At 38.8% G+C, this 27,476-nt stretch overlaps 1 protein-coding gene across 3 annotated transcripts in view; it reads left to right on the top strand.

Annotated features, from left to right (window-relative positions):
* The window catches only part of bcr (BCR activator of RhoGEF and GTPase), a 76,003-nt gene extending 53,284 nt beyond the window's left edge, over window positions 1-22,719 (top strand). For all 3 annotated transcript variants that reach the window (XM_077498253.1, XM_077498254.1, XM_077498256.1), the window contains 20 exons: window positions 2,835-3,020; window positions 7,691-7,798; window positions 8,302-8,362; window positions 8,448-8,500; window positions 9,590-9,730; window positions 14,781-14,902; window positions 15,188-15,353; window positions 15,434-15,553; window positions 16,233-16,308; window positions 16,391-16,495; window positions 17,199-17,273; window positions 17,463-17,560; window positions 18,379-18,510; window positions 19,913-19,972; window positions 20,119-20,228; window positions 20,311-20,450; window positions 20,527-20,661; window positions 21,524-21,629; window positions 21,774-21,936; window positions 22,372-22,719. In XM_077498253.1, the coding sequence (XP_077354379.1) occupies window positions 2,835-3,020; window positions 7,691-7,798; window positions 8,302-8,362; window positions 8,448-8,500; window positions 9,590-9,730; window positions 14,781-14,902; window positions 15,188-15,353; window positions 15,434-15,553; window positions 16,233-16,308; window positions 16,391-16,495; window positions 17,199-17,273; window positions 17,463-17,560; window positions 18,379-18,510; window positions 19,913-19,972; window positions 20,119-20,228; window positions 20,311-20,450; window positions 20,527-20,661; window positions 21,524-21,629; window positions 21,774-21,936; window positions 22,372-22,461 (2,247 nt within the window). In that variant the 3' untranslated portion in view covers window positions 22,462-22,719. The remainder of the gene's footprint in view (window positions 1-2,834; window positions 3,021-7,690; window positions 7,799-8,301; window positions 8,363-8,447; window positions 8,501-9,589; window positions 9,731-14,780; window positions 14,903-15,187; window positions 15,354-15,433; window positions 15,554-16,232; window positions 16,309-16,390; window positions 16,496-17,198; window positions 17,274-17,462; window positions 17,561-18,378; window positions 18,511-19,912; window positions 19,973-20,118; window positions 20,229-20,310; window positions 20,451-20,526; window positions 20,662-21,523; window positions 21,630-21,773; window positions 21,937-22,371) is intronic.
* Window positions 22,720-27,476: the final 4,757 nt, after the last annotated feature.

Genomic DNA, 27,476 nt, shown 5'->3' with positions numbered 1-27,476 from the left:
TTCAATAAAAAAAAAAAAGACAGAAAAGAAAACATTCAAAAATTAACGTAAAATGTCTTTGCATTTATTTTATTTTTTAAACAAGGTAGAAAAGAAAACGTAAAAGTAATTATATGTCCAAAAACAAAAGAAGAAATCCCCCAAATTACCATAAATGGTAAACCAAATTGCCAAAAAGTTAGAAATTTTATTTTAAAAAAGGCAGAAAAGAAAACATTCAAAAAGTAACCATAAAATGTCCAAAAATAAAAGTAGAAATCCTGAAAATTACCATAGAATGTCCACAAAATTACCAAAAATGTCGGAAAATTATATTTAAAAAAAAAAAAAAGACAGAAAAATGTCAAAAAAAAAATTGCCAGAAAATGTCCAAAAAAATGAATAAGAGACTGGCTCTGCAAAATGACCATATGTCCATAAAATTGCCGAAAATGTCAGAAATTACACAGAAAGGCAAACGGAAGACAATAAGGTAGAAGAAATTGAATTTCCGCGTATTGGATGCTGCACATTTCTCTGTTATGGTGCAGCTCTAATTAGTTATTGGGCCATTAGTACACACTAACAAACACACCTGGTCTAAATAAATCCCATTTCTTGTTTCCTCATAGTAGAGATAGACCGATAATCGGTCGGGCCGATAATCGGGGCCGATATTTGACATATTGGTACATATCGGTATCGGTCTGTTTTATTAATCTGACGGCCGATATGAGCGATCCATTTAAAACTCCTTCTTTTCGCTTCGAATGCAGCCCAGAGCGTCTCTGTCTGTTATGGAGTCCAACTCCAGCAATGTAACGCCCATAGCAGCATTTGATTGGTTAGCCGTGCAAGAGCCAGAACCAATCAGCAGTGTATGCCTGTATCACAGTAGCCGGTCACACACGCACCCACGGACACAACGCGACAGACACATGCTTCGAAGGTAAGTTAAAAGAGAAGAGACTCCGCCGATCGTTTCACCATGATAAGCTAAACACATTGAATTATGTTGTGTATTAAATGCACTATATGAATGGAGCTGCATTGCCTTGCATTGAATCCCCGCTAGCTAACAGTGGTGTGTTCAGCTTAGCATGTAGGCTAACACCCAGTAGCTAATTCGCTACTTGAACTACTCGGGGAGGGAATCACACACATTTTCACTTAATTAAGTAAATAATGTTTGTTAGAAAGGTTCCAAATATTAACAGTTGTCATTATTATATTGTCTAGTTCCATGTTAAGAGTAGAGTAATGTCATTATATTTATCTCTCGTGACGCACACATTGCATTCTGTGGTCACGTCCACTACTTGTTGCATAGCGGTTATTATGCAGTGAGATGCCACAGTGACACTAAATAGCGTTTAGTTACTTTATATTGTGTTTATTTGTCGCACTGGTTTGCCATTGTGTGCCTTAAGCTTCGACGTCGATTTGATTGACAGCTCGTTGTGCACCTCGTTAAAGTCCGCTCCGTAACTAATTAAGTGTCTCAAACACCGTTTAACTACACGAACGTGTTCTCTTCCGTATGTTTGGCATTAGTAGAGAAGTGCACTAAAGTATAGTGTGCTTATTTGCTCGTTTTGTCTCTCTTTTCACGTCATGTCTGCCGTCATTTGGGACATTATCCTCTCAATGGATGCCACTAATATGTAACATCTACGGCCGTAGTCGGCTGCAATTAATGTTCAGTGATGTAATTTTGTTACGTGCATCATACTTTGAATAATGAGCTCATGTTTGGTGTGTTGTATAACTTTCTCGTGTGTTAGTAACTATTCATGTGGACAGCTAAGACAGTGCTTGTTAATGTGAATTAGCAATGTTGCAGCCCAGTTATTATTTAGACAAGTACATCTGTGCCATTAAGTGATACAGTACAGTACAGTAGTGAGAGAATAGTGGGCCCATATACACACACGTGTCTATAAGTGTAAAACACATTAAACAGCAGAAAGTGGCAGCGGTCCACCGCAACAATGTCTGTTTAACCAAGTTATTCTTACTATTATTATAACCAAGTTATTTTACTCTACCTTTTTCTGCGTTGATTGGGGCATCCTAAGTGGCACTAAACTACATGATGAAGTGTCTTTTGACAGTTCTCTTGTAGAGAGGAGTGGCATGATATTGCTGTTCTCGATTTAAGATCCTCAGCTTATCAAAACTGTCTATATGGTAACAATAACAATAATTATAATAAGGTCTACAAGAACTGTATGGTGTTCAGGGATGAATAGTTTTTCTCATGGAATTTTTTTTTTTTTTTTTTGCTGTAGTAATAAGTAATGCCACAGCTGATGCACATTTTGAATGACAGGGTTCCTCCTATTACTTCAAAATATAAAAATATAACATTTATAGAATAAAACTACAAGTATCCCAAATGCTATAAAAGGTAATGTCACATTGGCCCCCACATTTAACTCCCCCCGCCACCAACGTCTTATTGCAGATAGAAGGATGTAAAATGAAAAGTGCAGTGTGAGAATCCATTGTAAAGAAGGGTTAGGGTTTGCATTATTCAAAAATTTGGTGCCAACATTTTAACTTTTACTGCAAATGAATATCGGCTTCAAATATCGGTTATCTGCCTCCTTGACTACCGATAATCGGAATCGGTATCGGCCCTGAAAAAAGCATATCGGTCTATCTCTACCTCATAGCCGCCACCATCCAACAACCTAATGTGAGCTTCTCACTATGTAACAAACATTACCTAAATTTGCTAACGTTTTGGGTTCAAAACTAGCTGGTCATTAGTTATTTGGTTTGCTGACAGATATTGGTTATATTTATCAACCCAAATCATGTTCACACCTATTTGCTTCCCTCCCTTCCAGCCCATGAAGCCTTTGAAAGCGGCGGCAACAACGTCGCAGCCCGTGCTGTCCGTGTCCCAGATCGAAACCATATTCTTCAAAGTGCCTGAGCTCTACGAGATCCACAAGGAGTTCTACGACGGACTCCTGCCCCGCGTCCAGCAATGGAGTCACCACCAGAGAGTCGGGGATCTCTTCCAAAAACTGGTGAGGCTGAGCAGAATGAATGAGTGACTGAAGTACGTGTGGGTTTGCTTGCGGAACTGCCTTCCGCAGCTGCTAATCAAATTGACAAGTTTGATCGGCCAAAATGTTGACAACACAGACACTTAGCACGTCACAGCAATTTTTCCTGATCTGTGAACACTGTAAACTAAAATGAAAATACTCTGCAGTTATTCATAGTCGTATTGGAACACGACAAACTGCTTTTTACTTTGCAAACTGTAATGCTAGTGTGTCTGGCCACAAGTTAGTTCTGCCAATGATGTCAGAGGCACATGTACGCTGCTCTTCTTAATCACTTGCACAGCGGCTCAATTAACCCACAATGAATTGGTTGTTAATTCGCTCCAAAATTCTGCTGCTCACCCACTGCTGTTGGCCTCATTCGCCCCTCTTTTTTTGTCTCGCCCTCTCACCCTCACACTCTCTCATGCTCTGGCACACATGCATTTGAACACACACATACAGACACAGAGGGACAAGCTTGTTTCACAATGCTGCCTTTTTGCCTCATGCAGCTGAGACCATTGCTCTGTGCGCTTTGTGTCTCAAAATACAAGCTCGCTCGCTCTCTCTCTCTCTCTCTCTCTCTCGCTCTCTCTCTCTCTCTCTCTCTCTCTCTCTCTCTCTCTCTCTCTCTCTCTCTCTCTCTCTCTCTCAAAATATTTGTTTTCTGCCATCTAATAGTGACATTGCTTCCTAATGAGAAATCAGAAATTAATCTCAATAAACTATATGAGGGCAAAGTTGCAGTTTAGTCCGAAAGTGACAACGCAGCATTAAAATAATTACATCTCCCATCTTCTTTGGCCAACTGTGCAAAAAAAAAAAAAAAAATCGCTGGGTCAGGTTTAATGACCTTGACCTCTGTGGAGTAGACGTACTAAAATGTAATGGGTTAAAATACGACCTGGTATCTGCGGACAGATGGCCCGTGACCCATAGAAAGTACTACTCGTACCTGTGAATGTATCTGAAAGCCGTGTTGGTTATTGGCTCTACAGGGAGTCCTCAGTTTATGAGGTTCCCAATATAAATGCATTGACACAGCACAAAAACGCACAATCACTTACTGCCTTATTTACTGATTTTCATGCATTGGTTGTTTTTATTAATACTCTAGATGTGTTACTCATATAAATATTTACTGTAATTATTTACTACACTGTGTTACACTATAAAATGTTCAAAATGATCGAATCCATCTTGCACCATTAATAAAAAAAATTTAAAAAGTCTATCACGGGGAAAAAAGGTTGGGCTTAAAACATTATATAATTTGATAATATTTAATATTATTTATTTTTTGTCAAATAAGACTCTAAAAAGAGAGTAATGTTTTTGTTTTATTTTCTACCAATACAGAAGAGGCATACATTAAAATAGTTATGATGTATGGCATGTTTGAGTAAATGGGTATGATTTAAGTACCTCGAGGCCGAAGCCTTCTGTATGCTCTAGCATTTTAAAAAAATAAATTAAAATAATGTCTTTGGGACACTAATATTTAAAATAGGAAATTATATGTTTTTGGGAGCAAAGGAGTTAATTGCCCACCCTTGGGCCCAGCTAACATTAGCATTCTCTCTACCTTTCTACCCATGTGTTTGCAAATGCTACAATAATCTGCGGAACCAATGACAGGCACAATCATTACTTGATTTTGCCAATTGGTTATGGTTAAGGTGACCGTTTTACCATTTTACACTCAAGCAAGAGATAATTATTGTAAGCCTGAAGATTGCTTCTATCTACACAATGTAGAATCATTCACTCCTCTTTGACACACAAAAACATGTTTATGCGCGTAGTACGCATTAGTTTACCCCATGTGTACTTGCTGACATGCATTTATTCACACTGATTTTTCTTCTCTCCCTTCAGCTACTACTCATTTGCTCATTTCACCATAAAAAAATAAGAGCATGGCAGTGGCTGTATTAGGGGATAAGATTAGATGAGAGCTGAGGAAGCGAGGAACGTAGGCGGAGATTTTAAGCGGAGTCATCTGGAGCCGAGTAAGGATGGCAAGTGGATTTAAGGCTCATAGCTTTGACAGGCTTAGGAATCATGAAACATCAGAACCAGGAGGAGGAGGAAGAGGCAAAGCGTCGGTGACAGGTCATGAGCGTGAGTGTCAAAGGCGCGTGTTTGAAGGCTGAAAATAGGGTTCAATTACAACGTTGCTGCTGCTCCTCCGAGGATACGCTCCATGCAGGGCCGTAAAGTGAAGCTTTAACACTACCCAGCTTTAACCTGCATGTCGACTAAAGTGTAATTTTTTGTGTGTGGATCACTTTGTTGTTGCAATTCAAATGTATTAAAAACACATTTTGACTGGTCGCAACTTTTTGTATAAACTATGCAAGTTGGCTTGTTTATAAAGAAATCTACATTGTCTAATTTGATGGTTATTTATTGGTCAAATATCAGTGTTAAAAAAAAAAAAAAAGTTACAATATGTACTGTATTTGTTTGGCATGCAGACTCCCTTTAAAGGCTCCGCCCAGAAATTTATGAGAATTTATTCCAAAAAATGGCAGCCATAATGTTGACACTGTAGCCACACATTGTGTTTAAATATGACTACAGTCCGGCTCTCTCCTCTCCACACTGAAATTGTCACTAGTGTACCCCTGAGACGAAGCATCATAAAATTGCCTCTCGCTTCTTTTATAGTGATGTATGAGTGTTGTGCTAAATTCTACCAGCCTCTACTAAAACACAGGAAATATCAAAAAAAAAAAAAAATGCCGCACTCGGCGGGATCACTTAAAGGTATTGTTTATTGCCGTATGATTTTATTTATGTAGACTCGTATATGGACATTAAACTAAAGGAAGTAGGGTACTCCAGTTGACTTTCTTATGTAATCTAAAATGCAGTGTCAAATTCAGGTGTGTCTTGTGCTTTTGTTTTTCAATATTTTGAAGTAGTTTCTTTTTAAAAGTGTGTCTGGCACAATAATATTGAAAAATACAACAGAACTGTTGTAAATATGTTTTCCACTAAACCAGTATTGATCCCTTTTTGTTTTAGCCATCGTGGGTCTCTTTACTTGAAGCTCATGTTCAGCAATGTTTTAGGAAGACAAAACAAAATTGAAATTTCTATGATTGCTACTGCTTTTTACGTCTAGATCAATACTAAATTCTAGCTAAAGTTGTATTGTGCTAATATTGGCACCAGTTAAACCAGTTTACCTTGTATGAGCTTACTTAACGGTATAAAAATAAACTTTAAAGGAGAGAAAATATGTCAAACATCCATTTATTACTATTTCAAAGAGGTTTCTTTTAAAAAATAAATAAACAAACAAAAAAAGACACATGGCGTGCATCCCAGAATTTCTGGCCTTCATTACAACATAATGTATTGATCTATCTACCCACGCTAACAAAATGAGTGCAAACATTGTGTAGAAAACTTGTGACCACACATTCCTGCCTAAATCAATTGTCACACACTGCCATGACGGCGTAGGCTGGGTAAGATTGGGGGCGAGCCTAAATCAAATGAGAGCAAAGGCATTTTGAAACTTTAGTTTTGAGCAGAAAATCACATGTAGGGTGTAGTGATGGACAAATGATGCTTCATGAAGCACTTGTGATATTTTTTTTTACTCTTCTCGATGGCACAGTGGAAATGTAATCAATGTTTATTGCACTAGCCTTTATATTAAACCAAGAGCACCATCTAGAGGAGTAAAAAAATAAAAAAGTGCTTCATGAAGTTTCATGAGGCTTCATTTTTCCTATCACTAGCAGTACATAGTAACAGGGCCAACTCTAATTGCAACAGTCCAGAAAAAGGACCAGAATGATGAGTGAGCTGTCAATGAGTGTGCACTTACTGCAGATTATTTTGCTAAACCGTAGTCTCTTTTGCATCCTGCCATTTCCCTGATTACTCCCATTTTATGCACAGTCAGGTTTTTAATCGCAAGCAAATACTCCGGCGGGCTCAGCGGTCCGGCAAACGAAATAAATCAGAAAACATCCCGGCTCATTTCCAGCCCGAGAAACTCGGCAATTAGTTAAATTATGTAGGTCGATACACTCATGGAGGTTTCTGTGGTATTGAGGTTCTGGTACAAAGCTGGTCTGCGCTGCTCTAGTGTCTCATTTCGCCTTTTGTTCTGCACAATTGATTGTCCTTTTGTTGGCTTTTGAGATGAATTTCAGCAGGCTAAATTTGCTTTTATAGCTTCAGTCACACATGCTGGTGAGTCACTTTTGCAATGGACGCCCCGTGAGGTTGCCGTGGTTACATGCTGTTGTCTTGCATAAGAAATGACAATTAGGAAGGCATGACTGTCAATGTCCAATCATATATTTTCTTTACCAGTTGCCCACAGCCACTGCAGAGATAATATATAGGCTACAGTATAATAATAATAATAATAATAATAATAATAATAATAATAATATTTGTATTGGGGTATATACGTTACGATCCGGAATGTACATCAATACACCATTGAGCTGGTTTGCCAACTGCTAATAAACCCCACAGAAGAGGAAGAACAACGAAGGATAATAATATTATAATAATATGTTATTTGTATTTATTTAAGGTTGGATTCCAGATCTACATTATTTAAGTGTTGTCAAAACGAAGATGTACCTAACATCTGCTGTCCTCCTTTTCAGGCCAGCCAGTTAGGAGTTTACAGGGCGTTTGTGGACAACTACGAGCTGGCGGTGGAGACGGCCGAGAAGTGCTGTCAAGCCAACACACAGTTTTCTGAAATCTCAGAGGTAAGAGATCGGGGCCTAATCAGTTGCTATTATTATTATTATTATTATTATTATTATTATTATTATTACAAGTACAAGTAGTAAAATATATTTTCCTGTTTTTGAATAAGAATTTTTCTAAATTTTTGACTCCTTTTATGAGCCTTGACTGCACCCCTGACCACCTTTCTAAAGAATTCCTCGCCTACCAGCTTAATGGCTCACTCATTAGGCAATATAGCTCTCAGTTTTTCAAAACATGTGACAGTTTTATACGTCATCCTCTGTGGCTTTTAAGATAGCATTGGGGTCGCTGTCTACATGCACAATGAGGTATTCATCACCCAGTGTTGTTAATGGACCGAGTGGTGACGCATGACTCTGAGCCACCCGAGCAAGATGGCGGCTCTGAGGGTGGGATTGTTAATGTGGGAGCGGATGAACTCACAGCTTCATTGAGCAAGCCTGCCGTGCATTGATGTCAAATGAACGAGCTCAACGACTTGTTTCTCATCTCTGAACAGAACTTAAAGGTGAGAAGCCCTAAGGACTGCAAGGAGCCGACAGCAAAGAACTCTCTTGAGGGTCAGCAATCTTGATTTGTTGCGTTATTGAATTAAATATGGATTCAAATGTTTTAACGTCGGCTTTTTCTCTGTATTTTTGACAGCTTTGCTTTACAAACCAGTGGACAGAGTGACACGTAGCACGCTGGTGCTTCATGTGAGTAAAGCAGTGTCCGCCCACATGGATAATTAATGCCTGCAAATCAAATTACATTAAATTCAATTAAGGTGCTTCAATAAGTGTTTGTTTGCCTTGTCACCATCTCTATAAAGCCTCGGACAAAATAATGAGGATAGTAGTTAATTACTCCAGTGTCAGATTAAGTAATGACTGCTCTCTGTCAAACCTTATGAATGTATTGTTCAATTTCATGTCTTGGTGTTTTTAAAAAGAAAAAAAGAAGACCATGTGAATCAGTAGTTCTAGGAATGATCTTTTTTTTTGTTTTAATGTTGGCAAACGCTCATTATATAGTTGAGCCACTGATCGTGTCAACAAAGTTGCATATTGCTATGCTCCTTGGCAATGAAAACAGAATAGCAAAAAAAAAAAAAGATCACAGAAAGGAAATATTTTAAACTCCAACTATTTTGCTGCCTAAATTGGACGTGATATACTTCTTTGTAAAAATTAAAATTAAGGCTGAGCGAGTACAGATACCAGGTGTCAGTCTCGGGCCAATACTAGGCCTGATTTCAATGTTTTTGGTACTCAGGACACTTTTTGTTGGCAGTTTTATCAGGAACTAGACATTAGAAGAATACAATATTAGCATTAATTTCATGCAATTTTCAGGAGAAATTCTTTACAATTGTTTGTCATTATTTATTTGGATTTGGCGAAACGTTATATATCAAACGTACTAGTGGTATAGGTACTATGGTACTGGTATTGGTCTGAAAAAGTAGTATCGAACATCCCTAATTGTAAATGTGACTGCGGTGTTGCCACAATATAACTGCATTCCCACTACTTCACTACATTCTTAGCAAGTATTTTCAATCACTTAACAGGGTGCATCACTTGGCTGCTTTCTAATGTTGCTTTATTTTCATATTATGAGAAAAATGGTGTTGTCACTTACTGAGACAGTACAACTCCATGAAGTACTTTGATTGATGACACCGGTCCTGAAACAATACCATGGCAAAAACCTCAAACATAAGTAAAAGCCGTGAAATAATAGCTTAAAAAAAAACTATTCTTCACATTGATTCTTTTAAATGTCAACTTTCCTGTACTCAGGACTTGCTCAAACACACTCCCACAAGCCACCCAGACCACCCGCTCCTCCAGGACGCCCTGCGCATCTCCCAGAATTTCCTATCCAGCATCAACGAGGAGTCCACGCCGCGACGCCAGCTGATGACTGTCAAGAAGGGAGAGGTGAGACCAGCTCGATTGCCATGAGTTCTCGTTCACACTGGTGCAGCCATGCACGTTCAGATAATTAGATTTGTGCAACCGCCGACAATTGCTTTCAACTCAAATGTCTGTGGGCAGTGCATGTCAGCTGTTAAAATTCACACTCTGGGCATAACTTGTCTTTATCTCCTTATTATACCACAAGTGTCAAACTCAAGATTCACCTGCTACAGCATAGATGAGTTTTGCAAGTGTTGATAATCTATCACTGGCATTTTTTTAAATTCAAATAATTTTATTACATTATGTGCAACATGATGATGTCATGACCCCTCCCATCCAAATGACCTTGATGATCAAAAAGCGAGTAGCCTCTAGCTTGTCACCAATCTGCAGCCTAAAGCGGAGCTCATGCCCTTATATGGTCACACTGTGGCTGGCTGCTTGAAGGAGAGGAGGCTCATCCTCCACTTGCCCATTGTGGTTCCCAAACGCTTGAAACCCCCCCTTCGACACACACACACAGCTCCCCCACCACACTGTCTATCATCCCTGAGATGACTTGATGCACATGATTGGATGCTTCTTGATTGAAAGCGTTTGTGACACGGCCGTACATAATGTCGGTAATGAGCCACCAAGCCGCCACTCTTCCCAAGTTAATTATTCATAAATGGAGGGTGGGAGCCAGTGGGCGAAAGAAAGAAAAACGCTGGGGCTGGCTCCTCCCTCTGCTCACACACAGGTCATTACTGCACCCTCTACAAAGACACACTTTATTCACACGCACACGCAAATGCACTTGATGCCTGCCCCGCCCCCTTACGTATTCCACTTCCATCCCAGTCTGTCCACACCAAACACACCAGGCATCAAATATTTATGATAGATACATTAAAGCTGCACATGGAAATCAATGGCGCTCATTATTTTGCTACTCACTGTAGCTTGAGTACAGTATTTGATATCCCCCAGGTTATTAGAGGCTAGACAGATTCGAATTTTGAAAGCCAACAGGGAGGACGGCTTAAAATAAGGCGAGCATAATACTGTAAAAAAAATTAAAATCTTAACTCGTGTTAAAAATGAAGCAACTCCCTCTGTTTTCTGTTTTTGAGAGCACAATATCTGTTTATGCCAAACTTTTTGACAGTTAGAAATTTACGAATTTAAAGCATTGTGACCAGATGTATCAAATATGACACAAATCAAAGGTCATATGCGGATTTTCAAAAAAAAAAATGTTCAAAATGACCAAGACTCATACTCTATTTACAAGAATTAGAATTTTCTCTCATATATTTCATGGTTCAGGCTTTATAGAGTTAAATTAAAGATAGAATGTAGTCGAAAGTAACCTGTCATTTATCAGGTCATCCAGGAGCAGACAAGCGCATGAGTAGCCCCCAGAGACCCTTGGCCTGACCATATAAGAGATTAGGGGGGCAAACAAGCAGATGCCACTTATTTAAAATGCATACAATGATGCTGCCAAATTCTCAGTTTGCCCTGTCACTCAGCTTTGTTTGCATTTCCAGTGTATATACTCCATTTATTTGGCACATCTTTGCAAGGATAATGGAACTAAGCAATGATTTCATTAAGAGGATCCAGTTGAATGATGTGTTTATCATTGTTATTGAAGCTATTTGAGATGCAAAAAAAAAAAATGGTTGTCAGTATAATGCAGTGCAGTCCATATAGTGACATTGATTTTAAAAATGCTTAAAAAGACCTTTATCAAAGGTATGGGTGGTGAAGCATAGTTATAAACCTGGATTTTAAAGCATTTATATTTATATACTTCACTTCTGGTGGCAAAATATTCAATTTCTGTGCAGCATAACAGCTAACAGCTGCTTCACCATGCTTGCTTTGAAACCTGGGCTCCAATAAACCCTTCTAGGTTTATATTCAATTAGCATTTCCTTAATGTATTAAGGACCAAAACCATTTAGCAATTTATAACCAGCAGCATGTAATATTTTGAATGAACTGCAGCTGTTTGTTGCACTTATGAAGCCAGTCAGAAAACCATTACAGTAATCAAGTCTACTGGTCTGCTTGAAGCATGTAAGCCTTCAGTCTGGACATTATTATGTCATGAGCACTAGCATATACTCACACTCCAGCTTGGGCACAGAAATGCCCCTTTAAGCGTGCGTTGGGTTCTAAAAATACATGGGGATTTTGTAAATTCATGTGATTACTCGCGTACACGCTCTCGGCGAGGCCACTCCAGGAGACGTCAATATTTAATCTGCGCTCTGTGCAGCCGTGCTTTCTCAGTACACACTGTAGTGTCCGCATTCCTCTTATTTGCTCTTTGTTTTGTTTTTTTTTTGTTTTTTTATTAGTTTGTCTTTCTACGGTAGCAGAGCAAGACATCAGGGTGCATTCACTTTTACATTCATCACAGCTCAGGCTCGGGACAGAAATGTGAAATATGGAAAAAATCTGCTAGACTTAAAGTGAGTCAGACACCGTGTGATTGAATGAAAGCTATTATTTTCACATCATTATTCTTCGGATCAAGTTTTTTTTTACATTTTTGATCCGAAGCCAAGTCCTCAAGATTTATTGCTGACCGTCATTTATGTTGTTTGTTGCAATACATTTTGTATTGGCTTTTGTGCAGCCTCTTAAAAGGAGGAATCTCCAGGCGCAACGCCTGAATGAAGATTTATTAGATGTATAGATGTAATTATTCTGTTCACACAGGTAGTAAACTGCAAATTCCTTTTTTTTTTTTTGTCAATGGAAAATCACCATTAGAGAGATTTACACTTAGGCATGATGGGTAATATTACTCAACAGATCATATGTTTCAGTGCTTTCTGAATATTAACACCGCCTTATCACCATGCTGTCTTTTATGTATGATAGTCAAATCAATAATTAAAGTGATAAGCTCAACATGTTACATTAACTAAGCTTCTAATTAATTCCTTTGTAAAGTACTGCAGGTGTGGTATAAATTTGATAGATTTGTGCATAATTAATTGTAATTGGGAATATTCACATCTCCCCTTATAATAAAAAATGACATGTTTTTGATTGATTTCAAAAGATTTTCCATAGTGTCCAAATTCTAAATATAGAGTGACGGAAGTGGAGCTGTAGGGAGCTTATTTCTATATTCCATCTCAAAAACATCCTCATGGGATTCTGATACATGTTGGTGGGAGACACTTGGGGCCTCGCATTGATCATGTTCATTTTCAGAGACGGAAGTGATGAGAGTGAAGACCAAGGTATAGATTGCTAATTATAGTCTTTTGTCCAATGATCAATGCTATTTACATATTTATTTTGTCTTGAAAAGAATTGTTACATGCACCACTTAGAGATAAATAGCCTGTTGCCAGAGTCTTGTTAGTGGATCAGAGAGAGATTTGGCCCCATCTGCCACATTGTAGTTTTATTTTCATCCAACCTAGTCTTGCTCAGATATTCAGGGATACTTCTTTGTGGTAGGTAACTGAATTCAAAGTTTGTGACCATAATGTTGGCCAACATTCTAAGGAGATAATTAGGGCCAAAAAATGGCATAGGCCATTATTTTACCAAGGTACTGATTTTGATGTTAACTAATTTAAGTTAACATAGTCGACCATTGCTACTTCAAACATATTGTAAGCTCCCCCACAAGAGATCTTTCAGTTGCTGCATTGAACAAACACAAACTGCCGAAGACCACAACTGACAGCAAGTCGCTCAACACAATTCTACGCTCTTATTTTCTGCCATCCATGTCATTCAGCAGTCCAGACCCCGCCTTTTAAAGCCCTACACACTCAAAAGTCACAAATACTACACTAGAAGGTGACGCCAGGTGGACAAAAATAAGCCACGAAATGAATAAAATAGGCAGTTTTGTAACCAAGATACCAAAATATATATATTTTTTTAATCCATAATTTATCTCTGTATGTACGGTATATGTTGGTGGTGGTGGTCGTGGTGGTGTTTTTTTTTAATAATGCCCCTCATAGCAGATGTTTTCCTTTTGATCTTTTTACTTAGAACCCTTATTGCTATCAAAGCAGTAGTCCTATTGCTTTTCAAGGATTGACGACGTAAGATGCTACAGTGATTACACACTGTATCCAAAGATGATGATGATGATGATGATGATGATGATGCTCATTCTCTTTGTCTAAGCCTACCTCCCATCGTTCCCATCTCCTTAGGCGGTAACACTGCAGTGGAGCTCTTTTGTCAGCTGTTTGCTTTCATAAACAAAAACAGACACATCGTATGCTCTTCAGTATGTTCTGGCGGTGACACTATGTGTTCTTGAAGGAGGGGGAGGGGTAGCATCGTGGGGTGGTAGTGGAGGAAAAGAGGATGGTGGGAGGATGCTAAGATGAAGACGGTGATGTAACCACTCCTGAACATGTGTGATGTCATCCATTGAGACAAGCAGAAAAACATAGAAAGAAAAAAAATGTAATTTGTTCGTAACTGGACATTCAAATAAAAGACTAAATTAGCCTTTGATAAAAATATAAAATGTCATTTAAAAAAATATGCTGCACCTTTTTTCTTCATCTATTTTTCTTTTCACTCTTCTTGTATAGCCCCGATTGGTAGCGCTTTGAAAACATAAATGCTTTAAGTGCTCAAATGTTCTCCTCCTGGTTGTAAATGTAATCCTTGTAAAATGTTTATCTTGACATCACCGCCCTCTTTTGTTCAAGCTTAATATTGCAGCCTCATTACATAGTCTGACATCAGTGAGATGGCCAGAACATCGAAAAAAAGAAAAAACAAAAAGAAAAACCTATACCTAGTTTTATTCTTCCCCTACCTCGGAATTGACTTTCATTGAACATTCATCAAGGAATTAAACCATATAAATTGCTGTATTAATTAATTAACATTGTGTACATCATATTTTTTTATTTCTATTGTTTCTTTGATTCTAGTGTCTATGACTAATGTGTCGCATGTTGCACTTATTCACACAGGATTTACGATAATCCTATTTTTGCTTTTGATTCCTGTGTAAAGAAACGATAATGATCCGTTCAAGAGTATTTATTTACCTTTTGTTTCAAATCCACAGAATCGGCAGCTGCTGAAGGACAGCTTCATGGTAGAGCTGGTGGAGGGAGCCAGGAAACTGCGACATGTCTTCCTCTTCACCGACCTGCTGCTCTGCGCCAAACTGAAAAAACAAATTGCAGGGTAAGAAAAAAAAACTGACAGATTTTCAAGAAATGATTCATCCAAGTCAGCACAACTGATGATGAAAATGTTTTTTTTTTGTTTTTGTTTTTTTGTTTTTTTTTCCCCCCTTTTTTTTTCCTAGTATATTTCCTCATATACAGTAATGTCTCAATGTCTTAATCAGTTGTCTGGTCTGATGATTTTTCTTTTTTGTACAAATATCAACAATCTAACTGCAATGATTTGCACTTTACTCCATCCACTAAACCAATCTTTTTACCACCCCCCTCTTTCTTCCTGCAGTAAAAACCAACAATATGACAGCAAGTGGTACATCCCGTTAAGCGAGCTCGCCTTCCAGGGCCCGGAGGAGGCCGAACCCCTTACTATCCCACAGGTCCCAGATGAAGAACTGGATGCCATGAAGGTGAAGATCTCACACCTGCGCAGTGAGATCCAAAGAGAAAAGGTAAAACAGAAGGAATGTAGAAACAAGGAAGGAGCTTAACTAAAGATTTCATGCTAAAATATGGCTTCACCTCATTTCAGAGAGCCAACAAAGGTTCAAAGGTCATTGACCGCCTCAGGAAGAAGCTGTCCGAGCAGGAGTCGCTTCTGCTCTTAACATCTCCGAGCATGCACCTCAGAGTCTACAACAAGAGTAGCAAGGTAAAGAAATTATCTGTCTTGATTCCGTCGATATGTTCTCTTTATTTTTGGCATTTGCCTGTGATCATTGGTGTTCCTCTAGGCTCTACTCTTAACTCTTCGAATAAAATTTGCAGAATAAGCTAGGAATTTATTGAGAATAATACATAATGCTGCAAGATCAACAACAAAAGGGAAATTTCAAAGTAATTCCGACCTAATTTACATAATTTCCTTGTGTGGTTGATCACCCAAAATGATTTTTACTCCGTGTCAGTGTGATACAAATGTGCTTGTGTGGTGATATTGATACTAATATTTTAACATCATGAGTATAATAATATGGATTTTTTTTTGTAGCTTTCTACATTTATCATCTTTACACGGGCAAGAAATTCCTCCTCTTTTATGCTTCTTGACCTCTTATCTTACCTCTTATACCGCTTATCTCTTGACCTCTTGAACCGCTTTATTTCTGACATATTTATGATTTTATTTTCCTAATATTACTAATATATTATATTTTTCTAAAAAAAAAAAAAAAAAAGCCTTATTTTTCATTAAAATACAACCTATTTTCCAATGTGGCCCAACTCATTCACATCCTTGAGACTTGACTTTGTTGTAATTGTCATGTTGAAGCTCCTCCAGTAAGAGATGACTGCTCTGTGTCCTTAAAATAAATTTTGTGACATTTCAGAGCTACAGCTTCCTCATTTCATCCGACTATGAGCGTGCCGAGTGGAAGGAGCTCATCAAAGAGCAGCAGAAGAAATGTATGTTTTCATTGACCCAAATACAGCTTGATCTTAAGATGTTATCCTTCTTAAATGATTTTTACCATTTTTCGCCCCTAAGGTTTTAAAGCTGCTTCCTTAACTTCCATGGAGCTCCAAATGTTGACCAATTCATGCATCAAGCTCCAAACTGTCCATCACATCCCGCTTAGTATCAATAAAGAAGGTGAGGGACTTGCGCTTGCTTTTTATCCAACTAACCAAATAAGTCATACTCTGACTAAATTCCTATTTTCAAAGCATCCATCCATCCATCCATTTTCTTGACCGCTTATTCCTCACAAGGGCCGCGGGGGCTGCTGGCGCCTATCTCAGCTGGCTCTGGGCAGTAGGCGGGGGACACCCTGGACTGGTTGCCAGCCAATCGCAAGGCACACAGAGACGAACAACCATACACACTCACACGCACACCGAGGGACAATTCGGAGCGCCCAATTAACCTGCCATGCATGTCTTTGGAATGTGGGAGGAGACCGGAGTACCCGGAGAAGACCCACGCGGGCACGGGGAGAACATGCAAACTCCACCCAGGAAGGTCCGAGCCTGGACTCGAACCGGAGACCTCAGAACTGGGAAGCGGACGTGCTAACCACTCGACTACCGTGCCGCCATTTTCAAAGCATATAAAAAAAAAAAAAAGACAAATAGGCCCTGGTGATTAATTTTTTTAAGTCAAATAAATCAAGTCAAATAAATGTCAAGCCAAATGTTTGATACAGTGCAGGAATGTTATCACCCCTCCTTTCTCTTCCATGTCTGATCTAGTTCCAGCACAAACACAGATCAGCATGTTTTTCTAATCTTTCTACTCTGTTTATTGTGGGTGTGTGATTTTTTTTCCTTTCTCTCTTCTCTGACTATTTTTCCAGAGGATGAAGCCCCGGGTCTCTGCGGGTTCCTGAATGTAATCGTCCACTCTGCCTCCGGCCTCAAACAGAGCTTGAGTGAGTCACACAGGCAAAACCAAACAGATCAGATCAAATTAATGTTAAGTTTGAACTAATTCACGTGACTGAAGACTTACTGTGGTACTTTTACTATCATCATTCAATCATCCTGAGGGGCTTACTGTCTTAGTTGAAATACATTTTACCAATTCATATCAATATGCTTGTATCATGTATTTCTTGCAGATCTCTATTGCACATTGGAGGTGGACTCTTTCGGTTTCTTTTCAAATAAAGCCAAGACGAGAGTGTATCGATACACCACTGAACCCAAATGGAACGAGGTGAGTGACTGGCACAGTGAAATCCTAATTTAGGGTGGTCCAACCCCTAAATTGTCCCTAAATCATAATTATTTATCTTATCAAGCTATTTTGGACTTTTCCATAGTGGACAAAAGTAATGGGACATACCCACCATTCACTTTCTACCCTGCGGCTTATCCCGTTCACAACCCTAAAAAAATCCCTAAAATATATTCACAATATATTCATGCTGAACTAAAAATGGCGCAAATGGTATCCATTGTTGTTGTCATAACATTTAACATTCCATCCTTGGAATTCCCATTGACATTAATGGTGTGACATTAATCTTAACAAGAATAATCTAAAATAACCCAAGTACCCCTGCGAACATATAACACCCATAGCAGACATTCACGTAAGCAGCACAGCTGGATGTGGGAGGTCAGACACAATCAGCTGCTCGGGGCATCTGCAGTGAAATGTTTTGTCATCATGGGCCCAAAGTCTCTGAGGAGTTTGTTCAGCAAAGTGGAAGTAATGGCAGCTAATGAGGAGCTGCTGGTGATGACTCGCATCTGTCCTAATGTGAAGTCAACCGACGCCATGTGCCAACCATATGCAGAAGGCTCCCTCGAAATAATTACAAGGGAATGTTGGTGGGCATCACGCTGATTCTGTATGTCACTGAGGACGGCGTACAATATGTTGTTTTCTATTGCACCGATCCTTTTCTTTCTATCTATCTATCTATCTATCTATCTATCTATCTATCTATCTATCTATCTATCTATCTATCTATCTATACATCTATACAGCACAATCTTCTCACCGATGCATTTTCTCATCCTCACCAGGAGTTTGAGATCGAGCTGGAGGGCTCGCAGACCCTGCGGCTGCTCTGCTACGAGAAGTGCTACAATAAGAGCAAGCAGAACAAAGAGGACGGCGAGAGCATGGACCGCATCATGGGGAAAGGACAGATCCCGGTATAACATGACGTCACCTTCTATTCCGCAGAGCCGTCGTGACTCATTACAGGCAGTTATCTGCACCGCTGCCACCGAGCATGAAATTCACGTTATTGTCCTGTGAATGACTTAAACCAAGCGTGAATTGTCTGATTAGATCACTTTGCCGTCATTATGTAATGAGAGGCCACTCGGGGGCGTATGGACGGGGAGAAATTGCTCTCGCAGAGGATGATTCAAACGTTAATAAGCTGGTTTCTTTCGGGTTACAATGAGGCAAGAAAATCGGAAGTATTTCTAATAGAATTGTTGATGAGGCTTGGATTTTAATTTTGTGGAGCTGCCACATTGAGCCATCTCATCTCTCTCTTGCACTCCAGTAAACCACCAGAATAATAGCAAATACTATTACAAAGGAGTCTTGCAGAGAAATAAGTTGAATTAATTTACTTTGTCATGTTTTACATAGCCAAACTGGATGCACTGTTTTAAAGAAAATGCCTGAAACATCTTCATCAACAAAGGGGAGAAAATATATGATGTATCTTATATCTAATAGGATCTAGCTTTCCACTAATGCAGTCCCTGCATTGCTGAAAGTGTGAGTAACAGTGCCATCTAATGGCCTCTCCTGTCACACAATCACTGCACTGATGATGTCATTCAAAACACAATGATCTGCTGCATAAACCACAGCATTGCATGTTTGTCAATTTAAAAGAAAAAAAAAGGCTTCTTTCCAAACGTATTGGAAAATTGCATTGTATGTGAGTAAGCATTTTTAGAAAACAAAAAACAACAACACTCATTTGTTTGAGACAGTAAAACAACACCATTGAGGTGTAACAATAGAAAAAAGAGCTGACACAGGCAATTTCTCTACGTTTCATGTACGCCCGTCTTGAAAAGGCTCTATTAAGTCCACAAAAATGCAGTTTGTTGATTATTTTGATTACATTTATATAACTGAATAATTTTAAGTATAACAAAATGCACTTATAACAATATAATTGTGTGGTGAAAAGATATTGAAGTAGATTCTACTTTTTATCTTATTTTTTATATATAGTCTTATTTGAAGCACGATTCAGCTTTGTATGCGCGCAGATGCCACAACTGTATCTTCTCAGCAGATGGGACATAGCCGAGTTTAAACGTGCAACATCCTACAAATAATTTTGTGTTTGTGCTAAGACAGTAGACAATATTTGTGAAAACAAGAGTAACAAAAAGGATTTTGTTTTTGGTTTTTTAATAAAAAGAAAACCGTCTGTCACAATGGTTATGGCAAGAAAGAGATTAATATCACTGTTCATTGGAATTTTATGTTGTTGATTTAAATGGATAGTTTTACTCTTACCAATTAGAAATGTATTGATAATATGGCTTGAAATGTTGTTTGGTGTGTGTTCCCACTCAGCTGGACCCGCAGGCTCTCCAAGGAAAAGACTGGCAAAGGACTGTCATTCCAATGAACGGGGTATGTCAATAAAACTCGTACTTTCCTCTAACTTTTCTCCCATTTTTGTTCTGTTCTGTATAGACAAGCTAAACTCAGCATAAAAAAAAGCAAACTCCTTCTGTTGTTTTGCTATTCATAACGCAAGTCCTGATTTCCTTGGACAGATTGAGGTCAAACTGTCCATGAAGTTCACCAGCCGGGAGTTCAGCCTGAAGAGAATGCCCTCGCGGAAACCCATGGGTGTGTTCGGAGTCAAGATCTCCACTGTGACTAAGTGAGTTTAAAAATTGAGTTGAATAAATCATCAAATTCAATAAAAAATCATTTTGGTCACTTTTGTGCATCTTTCTCTCCAGACGAGAGCGCTCCAAGGTGCCCTACATAGTCCGGCAGTGCCTGGAGGAGATCGAGAGGAGGGGAATGGAGGAGGTGGGCATCTATCGAGTGTCTGGAGTGGCTACTGATATTCAGGCCCTCAAGACGGCCTTTGACACCAGTGAGTAGACCTCATGTAAACAAACCAACGTAGTGTTTCTGCCATTAGAAACATGTTGCCTTCTTGCGATTCTTAGATCACAAAGACGTCTCGGTGATGATGAGCGAGATGGACGTCAACGCAATCGCCGGGACCTTGAAGCTGTACTTCCGAGAACTGCCAGAGCCGCTTTTCACCGATGAGCTCTACCCCAATTTTGCAGGCGGCATCAGTACGTTGATATTAAGTCAGTTTAGTTTTTAGAGAATTTTTTGTGCAATTTTCAATAAATGGCTCAATAGTGCCCGCTACAAATTTTTAACGAAGCATTCCTGGTTGTAAGTTTTACCTAGATTGGTAAACATTGAAAAGCATATATATCAACCCAAGACCTACAAAAAAGTATTTCATTTTGAATTAAAAAAAATAAAAAACATTTTGAATTTATTTTGGGAGTTGTACACCATTTTTAGTCTTTTATTGTTGTAGCGATGCATTGTTTGCAAAGAAAAATTGAACACATATATTTTAGATTATTTTGCTGTTTCTTAAAAATGTCTCAATAGTGCCCCCTATATTTTTTTAACAATGCACGCCTGAATTGGAAGGCATATGCAAACGCCTAAGACCTACAAAAAAGTATTTCGTAGACACATGCTAAACCTGACAGGAAGTCCGCCATTTTAAATTTATTCTGGAATTTTGTGCCATTTTTGCTTTTTTATAGTCCTATTTTTTAACAAGCTCTGCCTACAAAATGTATCCAATGTTCTTCAAACATTGGGTGTTTCATCTAAAGAACTTTTAAGATAAAACATTACTGAAAACATTATTTTTTTTTTTCATTGAACGCTGTTGGAATGGTGATGCATTGTTTGAAAAGACAAATTATGCTGTTTTTGAGGGTTGGAAAATAGATGAATACTCATGAAACTTTGCACACACATAACTCCTGCCAAAAACATAAATAAATATTTTAGAGGGTTCTTGTCCTATGTGACAGCACCCCAACAACATGTAAGTACCACAACTTGGGTTGCGAGCGTCCTTTATAGCTGCTCTTAGCTCTTGTTTGTGATTGTCTGCTTCTGCAGCTCTGTCTGATAGCGTCGCCAAGGAGAGCTGCATGTTGAACTTGCTGCTGTCACTTCCGGAACCTAACTTGGTCACTTTCCTTTTCCTCTTGGATCACTTGAAGAGGTATGAAAGTGTTTGTAAATTGACACTGAATGGTTGAATAAAAAAAAAAAAAAAAAAAAACTGCCGTCGCTAGTCTTATGAAGCTAAACGGCACAATGCAATCCCATCCAGTGACATCGTGTCATTCCTCCTCTTCTGTGTCAGGGTGGCAGAGAAGGAGAGTGTCAACAAGATGTCCCTCCACAACCTGGCCACTGTGTTTGGCCCGACTCTTTTGAGGCCCGCCGAAAAGGACAGTAAGATCCCGACGAACCCCACCCAGCCCATCAGCATGGGGGACAGCTGGTCCCTGGAGGTTATGGCACAGGTCAGCCAACCACTTATTGGTTTATCTCTTTAAATGCACAGTTAATTGGTCTGCTGAACGGTATGTGCCCTTTTTTTTTTAATTCATTTTTGTTTTTTTGAATTACTAATTTTCTTCTCCTGCCATAGCACATTACGCCCGCTTTTATCCATCTCGGGAGGCGGCCATTTTGCCATTTGCTGTTGACTTAAATGACATCACAGTTGCCCAGGGCTCAGGCAATGACCAATCACTGCTCTCCAGTTTTCTGAAGCTGAGCTGTGAAGTTATCTTCAGTCAACAACAAGTGGCAAAATGGCTGCCCTGAGATGGACAAAAATAGGTGGATTTTGCTGCTTAGTTCTTATTCCACAAACACAATAGTAATCAAAATGTCGTGTTTAGACTAGTGGGGAAATTTTGATTGATTTTTCTTCCCTAAACTGCATTTTACAGGTTCAGGTGCTGCTCTATTTCCTCCAGTTGGAGACGATCCCCACTCCAGACAGTAAACGACAGAGCATCCTCTTCTCCACAGAGGTATAGAGGCGACTCAGTTTCTCTTGACTACGACGGAGTGACGACCTGAAGGACTTTGGCTCCAAGTGAGCCTTGCTGTAGTATGTTTTGAATGGACACTGGGGAGGATTTTTTTTTTTCCAAACCACAAGAGGATGCCATTGAGCCTCCAGACATGAGTGAGTCTCTGAGTGTCCATATATTCTTGGAAATCCCATTTTCTTGCATCCACATTCCTCTGTATTCTCCATATTAGGGAAACTAAATGTCTGTTCCTGCTTGGAATTGCGTGTGTTTTTGTGTTTTGGGCCTCAATTGTCAGACAATGGTCAAGTAAAGACCTCGACAAAATGTGTCTGTCCATCTCAAACGTTTCCAGATTTCATCTCAGCACATTTTCCCAAACGGATGAGAGGAGTCGGGGAACTTTCTAAATTTCCTGCTCCATGGCTAGCCTACAGTAGTCTTACACTTGTGTACTGTCGGGAAGACCAATGCAGCAACTTGAAGGACTTATCAAAGGAAGCTGCTTCTTCCTAATGGACCACAATTTCACTGCCTGCAGTTTGTTTCCGACCACTACGGAGCATTCCCTCTATTTGTGACTGCAGTTAGCTTAAATATCCGGGAAGCAATATATTTTCTATCATGGGAATTTTCCCTTCTTCTTGTCAAATTGGACATCCTGTCAAATGATTCTCATGTGATTCTTGTTGTAAATAATCTTAAAGTTTTTCTTTTAATGTTATAATCGAAATTGTTAAATGTAATTTATTCCAGGATCTGGGAGGAGAGACTTTTTTTCTATGTGTACTTTAGGCGGTTTGATTACAGCGGCGGCTAGCAGTTAGCCTTGACTTGAAGCCTTGCGGTGAATACGCAGGATTTAGCCTTGTTGTTTTCAATACTCCCGTCCTGTGCAGCCTTTTCTTGCTTGTTCGAGAAGGCGACAATGGCATCCCGGCATGCTGCTGTGGAAGGGAAATGGCACAAGCTTCTCTTATAGTGTCTGACATCCTGAAAAAATCACCTGTGTGGCGGTGAGTCTAAAACCGTAACACATTCACATCCAAATGACATCATCTTTTTTTTGTATTATGTCATCTCTGATGGTAGAAGTGCTCTCGTGCAATGTTTGAGTGTCACAGTTCCGGTTTACTCACTTTTCCGTTGCCTCGCAGGCTGCCCCTACTTTGAAAACTGATGTGGTAAATACGGTACCAATATACACGCCCGGTGAATGTATGTGCAGAACAAAAATGAAACTCTGCACCGTTATCACATTGTCAGATTGTGTAGCTTGTGGAAAGTTTGTACAGTGGAATCTTAAAAGGAGACATCTCGTAACGTAACTATTTTCATTTATTGTCTTGAAAAAACATCCAGACTTTCAATCTTGAGGCAATATAATGCTGCATGGCTCCTTTAAAGTTAGGGAAGAGGCGCAGTTTCACAACACTTAATTTAAAGCTAATAGATTTGTTTTCAAGCTTTCCCCCCCGCACATTAAATTTGTTAATAATGCCTAAAAATAAGATACGAAACGGGGACTGAGCCATAGTATTGATTTGCGATTAACCATATTTGGACATAGACAGTTTCCTCCGCAAGTTCAACTTTGAATTTGCATAGAAAGCAGCATGCCTCATTGCTAAGCAGCTAGCCGCAGCCTGGCTAGCTGCTATCATTGTGGTCGCTTGTTACATTTAAATCTCCACACTCTCCTAAGTAGTCCAAAAAAATCAATTTAAGTTTCATTTTGTGTATTTTACAAATTGTAACAGCTTGAATTTGACCGTGAAGGTTCCACTGTACAATCAATGCACATTCCTGAAGGCTAACAATAGCGCTCAGTGCTAACACTCAAGCCTGTTTACCATCCAAACAGTATTGATGTTTTAAAAAGCCATTTAAATTTTTTATCTTGTTTGTGACATAATTTTATGTCCTTGTATTAGCCCCTAGCACTAAAATGTCACTGTGACAAGTCCATGATTAACATGCAGGCATGTTATTTATATTTTTGTTCCTGTCCTTAACAAATCGATTTGATGACAAAATGTCCTTACACTATCCTTACTGAAGCTGAGGAATCGGCTTTGCTTAAAACTATTTGTCATAATTTCACAGATCATTTTTTTCCCCCTCCAACTGTTTAATTAATGTGTGGTTTCATGTTATTTATGTATTTTTTGTTGTTGTTGTGACTTACTCCCATCTGTCCGTTTTAAAAATCCAACGCACAAAAGTTTGCACACCCCCGCTGCAAACATATCATTTATATTAATACTAAAGTATTGTTTGTGTTGTTGAGCAAGGGAAAATATGGATACATATCTCACATTTCAGTGCTTCAACTTGATCGTTAAAGCATATCAAAACTACAAACGCATGGATATGAATGACTACGATATGCCCCGTCGTACATTTCCAAGTGGGCGAAAGCACAAATTGCAGTAGAGTGTCCGTCACGTTCACTTCCATGATCATCACGTGTAAGATGCCACCGTTGTTTACTAGCACATATTTTGGCCTTGTGTAGCACGCGCACACTGTTTCAACATCCGCATCGGAGGGCACGCAGCGGCATCCGTCTCCTCCGTCCCGATTGCCTACACCGCTCTGACCCTGCCGTGCCTCAACGCAGCTTTTTGTTTAGCGAGACGCTGACAGTGGATAATTTCCTGTTGCCTTTTTTCGCCGAAGACAGCCACACGTCTCTTCTCGACTAAGACAGGACCTTAAAAAAAATAAAAATAAATACTCGGTCTTAGCTCCAAACAACTCTCGTTCTCACGCCGATGCTGTAAATTGAACTCTTACGTGTTAATGGGACGAAGAATAGTGAAATTCTTGCCTTTGTCCTTACTTTAGCTCCTTTTATGCCTTTTACTTGTATTTATTTAAGCTTTGTTCGAGTCTTGAAATACAGTAGAACGTCTGCTGGGTCTATTTATTTGTAATATCTTGAAAGAATAAATTAATGTAAAGGTAACGGGGAGGGTGTACTTATTTGGGAGTGTCACTGCTTGTTTAATTGACTGAAGTTCGTCACGTTTGTCCCACTTGACTGCCCCCGAAACATTCCCGTCCCATTTTATTGGCTTATCCTGGTCACCGCTCGTGATTTGTGTTGAACAACAGACTGGCCACTGTGATTGTTCAGTGAGAAGAAAGTGCAGTTTTTTGTCGATGTAAAGGGTGTATAACTCTTCCGAGCTTTTTGAATGGTTTTATGATATAGCAGGGGTCACCAAAGTTTTGGAAACTGAGAGCTACTTCATGGGTAGCTATTAACCAAATGGTTTTACTTTAAAATGCACCATCCTTGAATCATATCCGACCCGATGTTCCCATGTATCGAAATACATATCTTTTTTTAACAAGCCTGTGGGTTATTCATGTGATCCTTTTGGGCCACGTGGTGCCCGTGGGCCACATATTTGAAGTAGCGAGTAGTTCCATTTATTGTGGCATCCACTGTGGTATCAATTAGGGCCAAGCTGAAAAAACCCCCCAAAGAAATTCAGAGAAAAATAACTGTGATGATAATTTAAAAATTGCAACAATTATTTTTGTAATTATTACGAAGTTCAGTACTACTGCTAATAATAATTTTAATAAATAGTAATAATTAATGCGAATAAAGTCATTTTAGGTGGAAAAACATTACAATTCTAATTTTTAAAATACTGAATCATAATAATATGAATATCATTGCTCTTATAAGAATAATAGGAATTATAATTGTATGAAAAAAATATCAAATTTAGCAGAAAACAAACTTCCACTATCCTATTAGTAAGTAAATGTTTTTTCACATTTGTCTCCTTTCTCCTCATAATTACTTTTACAAGAGCAAAAACGGGATAAATACTTTCTTTCTCAATCTCTATATTTTATTACTTACCAAACATGTTTTCCATAATTTCTCAATTATTCTTCTGGCATTGTTTTTCCTTTTTCTTTTTTAATTTTCAGTGTGGCCCTAATATTTCTTCATATCAGAGGTGGATGCAAATTAGAGGAGTTTTGAAATACAAATCATTGTTTGGGGTCTGTTTGTGCTCGTTCTAACTGCATGTGTCCTCAATGCACACTCAATACAACCTCAAGCATACTTGTGTACATAATGACGTAAATAGATTAGAAGGGCTTAGTTTTCTGCGGGAGAGGCAGGCTGAAGATGGAACACGGGTGATTTATAAATAATTTCACAATTCCAATTAAGTGTTGTTCTCGGCTTGTCGCCTTTCGGCTTCTTCACTCATCAACCTTGTGTTCTTTTGGCTGCTTTGACCTTTTAAAATGAGGTCAATCTGTGGATGAGACTTGCTGGCCAATCACAAAAAAAACCAAAAAAACAAAAAAAAAACTTGTCTTTTGTATCCCCGCCCCGTTGGATTTTTTGACTCTTGTTCTCTATTTGGCATTCTGCTCGTAGAACTGTACAAAGTAATACTGTACTCTGAGGACGAACATGTTTGGAAAGAATTTGCAGCCAATGTTTGTACACAAATGTTAAATAAAATCTCCTGTATCTACGTACATAAGAGTACTCTGCGTGTACTTTCGCTCAGGTTTCCATCTCCTTTTTTATGATTGTTTGTCATTATTGATCTTATAATCCCGAAGCGTCAGTGTATGAGCAGCACTTTACAGACTAATGCTGCTGCACATGCATTATGACCTACTTTCTAATGGAGTGTTTGTCATTGACCCCCTCCAAAAGTACTTCTCATAACTAAATATATATTATATATACGACACAAGCTGTGAAAATTTGAAATTATTGGCCTACGAAATGGGGTCACTATATATATATATATATATATATATATATATATATATATATATATATATATATATATATATATATATATATATATATATATATTTACAACAGATATAACATTTGTGATTAATCATGAGTTAACTATTGAAGTAATGCGATTAATTATGAGGAAAGATTTTGCGCAACTGAGTTCATGTTAACTGGTGTGTTTTCTCTCCTAGTACACATTCTCCCGCGCAACGCTTTA

This window comes from Festucalex cinctus, chromosome 15 (genome assembly GCF_051991245.1).
Source record: "Festucalex cinctus isolate MCC-2025b chromosome 15, RoL_Fcin_1.0, whole genome shotgun sequence".
In the NCBI taxonomy this organism is placed as follows: Eukaryota; Metazoa; Chordata; class Actinopteri; order Syngnathiformes; family Syngnathidae; genus Festucalex; species Festucalex cinctus.
This window is presented reverse-complemented; position numbering and strand designations above follow the sequence as displayed.